Raw genomic sequence first — 7,806 nt, 5'->3', positions numbered from 1 at the left:
ACACATTTTTTGGAATTTTCAGACAACTGGAAACACAACCAACACGCGTGGAAAGGATATAAATTTAAGCCTTTTCTCCTTCAGTGGCGGTTACATTTAAGCCTCAAGTAAACAACCGATCTATGAGCAGCGTTGCGCAGATCGTTCGGTGTATGACGTCACATCACCACTCTCGCGATTCTGTGATGTCATATGACGAGCGGTCTGCGCAGCACTGCAAGAAGTCGAACTCACGTTCATTATTTCTCCCGCATCTGGACCAATCACGCTAATGAGTCTAATTATGATCAGGTGAATCTTATCTGCATAATTCCCTTGCGCTCCATAAATAGATGCACAGTCGCTTGCGTTAAGTACTTCAAACGTTACGGTGACTTTAGTGTGCTTTAAGCTTGCTCCTCTTAGTTTTGTGTCGAAATGGCTCCTAAAAAAGCAGCTGCTGAGCCAACCGCTACCCTCCCTAAGGATTCAGAGGCTGAAAACGCTAAAACTGGTTAGTATTTCGTCTTGTCAGATGTTAAGTGACGTAATTGTACCATTAGAAGTTGTTCCAAACTTGCTTCTCATTCAATAATGTTTAAGGTGCTGCTGAGAGTAAAGCTGCCGGGCGGAAAGTTTCCCCTCACCCGACCACGATGGAGATGGTGAAAGAGGCGCTGAAGGAACTGGACTCTAGGAAGGGAGTTTCGGCGCAGGCTATCCGTGGATACATCATGGAGAAACACACGAGCGTGGACGAGACACGACTGAAGTACATGGTGCGACGAGCACTGAATAAAGGGATCGAGACTGGCGCGATCGTGAGACCCGCGAACTCCGGGCCGACCACAACGGGCGCGCAGGGACGCTTCCGGGTAACGCTGCACTTGTTTCCCAGATATTTTTTATATTAAATGCATAGTGTCCTTTTGTACAACAACGGGAGTACAAAAATTCCTGATTCCAGTGTCAGACTATAAAAAATAAAAATCACCCATGGGTGTGTGAAGCATATGGTGTCAAGGACTTCTTTAAGCCAAAAGTAGGCTGTAAACATTTGAGCATTTTGAGCATTTTAATTGGGGGTCTATGGGAACTGACTCAAATCTCATTGGTTCTCCCATCTTGTAGCCATAGTTATGGTCTACGTGCCACCATTTGTTTACAATGCTGATTTATCTATATGTGCCATGTAAGCTTTTCATCTCCTGATGAATGATCTCTTTCTTCAGATTGCTGCCAAGACCAAAGCCAAAGAAGCTAAAGCGCAGACTAAGGAAAACGCTGATCCCAATGTACCTAAAGCATCCAAACCTAAAAAAGCAAAGGCACCTAAAGCCAAAGATGATGGTATGTCACATGTTAAAATGACAAGAGTAAATCTGTATCTTTTCTGGTTTCTGGCCACTTGCATTACAACTCTTGTGAGTCATACTGCAACTATTCGCTTGTTTTTCCTCCAAGGAACGAGCAAAGAGACCCAAAAGCCCACAAAGAAGAAAGCAGCTACAGATGTAAGTTCTGCATAGTCTCTCTTTTTCTCCTTTGGTCTGCAGACATTTTTACAGCTGAGAAGGCTAAACCTCTTTCTTCCCCACCGCTGCCGTTTCTCCTCCCTCCTTCTCTTAGGATGCTAAGCCTAAAACGCCGGAGCGGGACGCCTCTGCCTCAAAGGTGGCCCCTGCTAAGAAGCCCAAGGCAAAGAATGCTGCAGGGGAGGGTGGAACAGAGCCCAAACCCAGCAAAGCTAAAAAACCAAAGGCATCAAAAAAGGAGGGCGCTGAGGAGCTGCCAGCTGCTGCTAAGAAGGGAAAGAGAACTGCAGCGAAAAGCCAAGAGGATGATGCAGGAGAGAAGGGAGATGCAGCAGCCACTAAAGCCACAGGGAAAAGAGGAAAAAAGTGATACTATGATCTTGTTTTTATCCTCTATAGTTATTTTATGCATGCACTTGTATTTCAGAATAAAACATTTTACTTTGTAATCTGTAGCAGGGTGTCTTGAATTCCTTCAGTAAAGAATGGTGTTTGGATGATCAGTGATTACTTGGTTATGCATTTGGAAGACAATTAAAGGGATGGTTCACTTTAAAAATTCTGTCATTTACTCATGTTCTAAACCTGTGAATTTTTTCTGAACACAAGATATTTTGGGTAATGATGGTAAACGCACAGCAGATAGTGACCATAGACTTCCGTATTAGGGATTAAAAAATGATGGAATTTAATGGGTACCGTCAACTGTGCGCTTGCATTTATTAAAATGTTTTCTTTTATCACACTTTAAATATTTTTCCTACTATGGAAGTCAATGATCACTATCTGCTGTGTTTACCATTTCTCCAAAATATCATTTGTGTTTTTCGGGGGGAAAATTCATACAGGTTTAGAACAACATGATGATTAAATGACAATTTTCATTTTAAAGGGAACTATCCCTTTAACCAACATTAATAGTAAAACATTTAATCCAAGTGTCTTCCTGTGTATGTGCCCTGTGACTCAAAAACATGACCTTTGCATTTCTAATGTTTTACCAGTTGAGCTACAACTGTTTCAAGTGCTTTTAATGTGTACGTCTGTGTAATTCTAGTGAAATGGATGTGACTTGGCAAGTTTACTTTCTCAGGGACCGTGTGCGTTATCAATATGATCTTATGGAAGTCGTGTTATAGTCATGCAAAATTTTAATTTGTGTCCATTGCACGAAATTCATTTTTTTTTCACACCTTGAGCAAGAATGTCTTTTTTGTGTCACCTGCACAAATTTCTATAAGTGGTTTTCGTGTCAGTGCATGACTTTTTATTTTATATGTTTTTTCCTATTTTCTTACTGTTGTCGGTTGGGGTTCGAATCACTGTGTTGCATTATTAGACATCCTAACCCCAACTCCAAATGAGAATAGTTTTAAAAGCGGAAGAAAAACGTGTAGAAACCAATACATAAAAGTACATTCCAACCCCAAGCGACACTGTTGTAAAAATAGGGAAAAAAGGAAAAATATACATAAAATGACACGAAAAAGTCGTGCCACATTTTTTTTTACTATAACACCATTTTCCGTGAGATCATGTTACAATATAGTAAATCGTCTGTTTGTTTTCATTAAGTCCTGATTATGGTCCATACTTTTGATTTCATTTTCGATGAGGGGAAACATGCACGTGGTGTGACCAGGACACATTTTTGGGTGTTGACATGGTTTGTTGGAATTCTTTAAATTAATTCACAAACCAGAAGCAATAATGGCAAATAAATGAAGATGTCTCTTCAAAAAACTATTTAAAATTCATGTGAGCAATTTTAAGGGATAGAAACGACATCATGCATGTATCAAGCTGCACTTACCTAAACATTTTTAAAAACTTTGAGACTTTGTATTTACTGTAAACCACTAAATACTGACATCTGAGAAATCAGTTTGGTAGCTGTTTATGGTAAATTTGGATGGAATTGTTCAACTGTGTAAGAAATTGATAACGGGCCATTGAATTATTTGAAAATAATGCACACCCAAGGTGGTAATGCACCGCCATGTGCATTATTTTCAATTATACCATGGGCCTGTTGAAAGCTCAATACTGATTGGTTGAGATACCAACAGGATTAGTATACTTTAGGGGGCGTGCACACCAAAGCCTTTTTTTACATGTCCGAAAACGCCCAGCGGAATTATTTAAAAATAATGCACACACGCAGTGTACGGTCAGGTTTAACAGAAAAATAAAGCATACCTGTGGAACATCTCTCAACCAATCAGAATAAAGCCTTCAACAGGCCTGTGGTAAAAATGCTTGTAAACTTTGTCACTACTGTTTATTCAGAGAGCTGTTGTACATGAATCTGTGGAGCCAGTGTAGCTTGACTTGCAAGTTGCAACAGCACGGACATATGTTGGTATCTTAAATTGACTTTGTACAAGGATTAAAAGTAAAGCAACTGAAGCTGATTTCATACCCCCACCCGGTTAAGGCCGAGGTCTGCACCGAGCCCGAGCAGTCAACACAATCACATTAAGACTTGCTGATCCGCAGGAAAGACGTTCGGATCAGAGGTCATCTCACAATGGAATTCTTCACTAGGGCATCGAAACTGCGCGCAAGGGTTCGGCCCCTCGAGGTAAGTTTAATAAGTCGGTCTTAACCGTGCAGTTTTCCTGCATGCTCGGCATCCCCGAGGGCCTGTAGAAGCCCTGGGCCACAGTGGGTGTATGTAAGGGCCCGATTCAGACAGCGGGGCGCATGAAATCCCTCTGATTACCCCCTCATTAGCGTACGGCTCCCAGCCAGGTGAAATTACCGAAGAGAAGCTGGACTGTGGGAAGCGAAGGAGAAGCAGACCGGATTACCGCAGGTGGACGGAGGGAGGACAGAGAGACGGATTGATGAGGTGGATGTGTGGACGAGAGAGATGGATTGAGGAAGTGAAAACAAATGGAGTGATATGAAAGGGGACAAATAGACTGGACTTTAAAGCAAAGACAGGGTGATTGAAAGAATGATAGAGGTCAGCAAACACTAAACCGTACACAGACTGAGGGAGGTACAGACAGATTGATGGAGAGAGGGATAGATAACCTTAGGCTGAAACTAAAGCAAACCAGCTGAACGTAGCCTGTTGTTTTTCAGTAATACCCGCTGTTTTTTCCTGTATGTCTTACATCTGCTACTGTGAGCTCTTTAACAACATCTGTGTATTGTTGATTTCCACACAAAATCAGTTTTACACTCATATTTTGCATTTGCGGTAATGCATTTATATAATTAGCCACATATTCCGAAGGTTAAACAGTGCTCTAGCAGCACAGAAGGTCATGGGTTCAAACTCAAAAAAATATGTAGACCTTATAATGCACTGTAAGCTTCTTTGGATAAAGGGCGTCTGCTAAGTGCAAAAAAGTAAATAAAGTTCCCAGCATGCATTGCAGCATATTAAAATAGTTAATATTATTAAAATGGTTAACTGTTTAATGTGTGCTTGCTTTATTTATGCTGTTGTTATTGCCTCTAAGTCATCTGTTGTTTTAAAAGTTTTATTTAAATGTTTTTTTGTTAAAATTATGTTCTGTTAAGCACTTTAGGTCAACTTCTGTTGTTTTTAAATGTGATTTATAAATTAAGGTTGACTCGACTAATTATTTTATGTCATTAGGTTAGTCAAAAAGTGCTTGTATACAGTCCTCATAATGTTAAGTTGCCATCTTGTTTTTTTTTTAAGTTATAGTATTTCTGTTATTTAAGCTTGTTCGATATTGAATATAATTTAGGGCTGCAAAACGAATAATCACGACTAATCGTTTGCAAAATAAAAAAATTTGTTTACTCATATATATGTGTGTGTACTACTGTGTATAATAATTATGTATATGTAAATACACACACATGCATGTACATATTTAAGAAATATTTACGTGTGTATATAATTTTTATAGTTATATATAATTAATTTTTATATATAAATGATTCATTCAATTTACTTAATTTTTTAAAGGTAAGTAGTTGCAATCAATTTATTTAAGCCACATTTAAACAAAAAGGTTTTTTCTATTTTTTTTAATGTAGCTTAAATAAATTGATTGTGACCACTTACCTTAAAGAAATTTAGTAAATTGAATGAAAAACAAATTCAGTGTAATTATAAATGCTTAATATAGACGGTTTCATCTGACGCACGTGTTGGTCCGAACTTTACTTCCGGTTTAGGTTTTTTATTGGTCTGACTAGTTGCTAAACTGAACTCTTGAACAAATACCTCATCGAAAATAACAAATGTTTTGGTTTCCTAATCTATGTGTTGTTTATTGTTATATAAATAAACTATGTTTAAAGTACTTTGTTGTTATTTATTCTTAGCGGAGTTTACCGGAAGTTACGTGTTGACCACGATAGCCGCTTGTTTATGTTGTTACTGGTGAAACAACCTATATAAATGGATTTTTTTCCTTAAAATTATACATGTATATATAAATACACACACATACATAATTATTATTATTAGTACACACACATATATGATGTAAACAAAAACTTTTATTCTGCAAACGATTAGTTGCGATTAATCATTTTGCAGCCCTAAATGTAATAACAGGTGGAGATTAATCTAAATCGCGTTGCTTTTTGGAATGCTTGATTCTGACTGGTCAGTTGTGGCGTTCAGCAGGGCAAATGTTTTTTTATATAAAGACCTCTTGAGTTGATTATTGATGTATGCTATATATTTTCTACACATCTATGCTAGTTTCAGTTTTCTCATACTGTACGTCACTCTGTAAATATTCATAATTCTAATTTAAAAGTCATGTGTTTTTTTTACAAGTTTTTATAAAGAAAGCTGATCACCAGAGTCATACAGACTTTAATATGGACTTCTTTTGGTTGACCGCATGATCTCATTCATATAAACAATCCCTTACTTGTGTCTTGGCAAGTATTATTTGAAAGTTTACGGTTTGGACAGAAGTTGAATAAAATCTTTATGCAAACAAGATTAGTAAGCACACCAGTCTCATCTAATTTTTTGTAATGTTTAAAATCTTTTACAACAGGGTGCATTTTCAATGTATTTTAATTTTTACCCAGTGTAACCTTATCGATTTACACTTTAATTAAAGTAAATTATTGTATGCATGAGTTTTTGATATTATAGTTTTCAATTTTTTATAATTGACAGTATGTCACAGATCTTAACTTCTATTGAACCCGGAACATCGCTTTAACCTTTACAATGACCACCAGATGCCCTTAAAGTGTGGAATGTTAATAATGCACAGACCATTCAAATACACACTCACATTATGTGAAGCGTCTGGCTTTATATCTCTCCTATCTCTTTCTAAAGCCAGGTCTACCCATATGCTTCAATGCACACAAGAATGAAGACAAGACATAAAGAGTAGAGTGTTCACACACACACACACAGATAGAGCGAGAGAGAGAAAGAGAGAGAGAGACAGAGAGAGAGAAAGAGAGAACTCTAATAGGACAGACCGTTGTCCTTATCTCCCCTGTCGTTCTGTAATGGATGGCTATTCACACAAAGGTCACATACACACTCTGTCAACACTCATGCACCAGAGACATCTCCCTGACAAGTGTGTCGCACACATTAAATACACACTAAAAGCACAAGAGACCCTTCTCCTATCAAACTGACAATGAAAGACACTTCAAATAACTAAATGATGTGTCTTTACTTGATGCTTCCGACTGTGTGTTAAATCATTTTCAGAGAAAAAAATGATACATCATTACTCACATTAAGTTCTGAATGAGTTGGACGATTTTCAACCCAGCTTTGGGTCAAAAAGGGACAAACCCAGTAGTTGGGTTAAAGTAACCCAAATTTTTTTTATATTTGACCCAACAATTGGTTAAACAACTCAGCATTTTGTAAATTACAACACAATTGAGCTCATCCCTTTTTTGACCCAACAGGTTGAAATAACCCATAATTTCTTTGAGTGTATGAGTGACCTTCAACTGGAAATTAAGATATTTGAGAAAAAACAATTAGAGAACTGTAAAAAAACTTGAAAAATTACTTACATTGGTAAGACCTTAATATACGTATAAGCTTTTTCAACTGTGACTAAAAGTGAGAAAATTAAGTAGAATTTGTTTTATTTTTTAAGGAGATCAAACTTTCACTTTTTAGTTTATGCAACATTTATTTTCTTACTTTAAGTGAAAACTTTTTTAGGTTTTAAAAAGCTTCAGTGTGTAGAAATGTACCGAGCCCCTAGGGTGACATTGGAGTAAAAAAATCTAAAGTTTAGATTCATGTGCTCACGTGAAAGTTTCGCATGCTCACGTGAAATTTTCATGTGCT

General features: G+C 37.4%; 1 protein-coding gene across 1 annotated transcript; it reads left to right on the top strand.

Moving 5' to 3' along the window:
- Positions 1 to 334: 334 nt before the first annotated feature.
- On the top strand, positions 335 to 1,963 carry h1m (linker histone H1M). The gene is made up of 5 exons (XM_055200814.2): positions 335 to 493; positions 583 to 854; positions 1,212 to 1,329; positions 1,444 to 1,493; positions 1,609 to 1,963. The coding sequence occupies exons 1-5, from the start codon at positions 418 to 420 to the stop codon at positions 1,882 to 1,884; spliced, it is 792 nt and encodes a 263-aa protein (XP_055056789.2). The 5' UTR covers positions 335 to 417; the 3' UTR covers positions 1,885 to 1,963.
- Positions 1,964 to 7,806: the final 5,843 nt, after the last annotated feature.

Source organism: Misgurnus anguillicaudatus, chromosome 22, assembly GCF_027580225.2.
Source record: "Misgurnus anguillicaudatus chromosome 22, ASM2758022v2, whole genome shotgun sequence".
Classification (NCBI taxonomy): Eukaryota; Metazoa; Chordata; class Actinopteri; order Cypriniformes; family Cobitidae; genus Misgurnus; species Misgurnus anguillicaudatus.
This window is presented reverse-complemented; position numbering and strand designations above follow the sequence as displayed.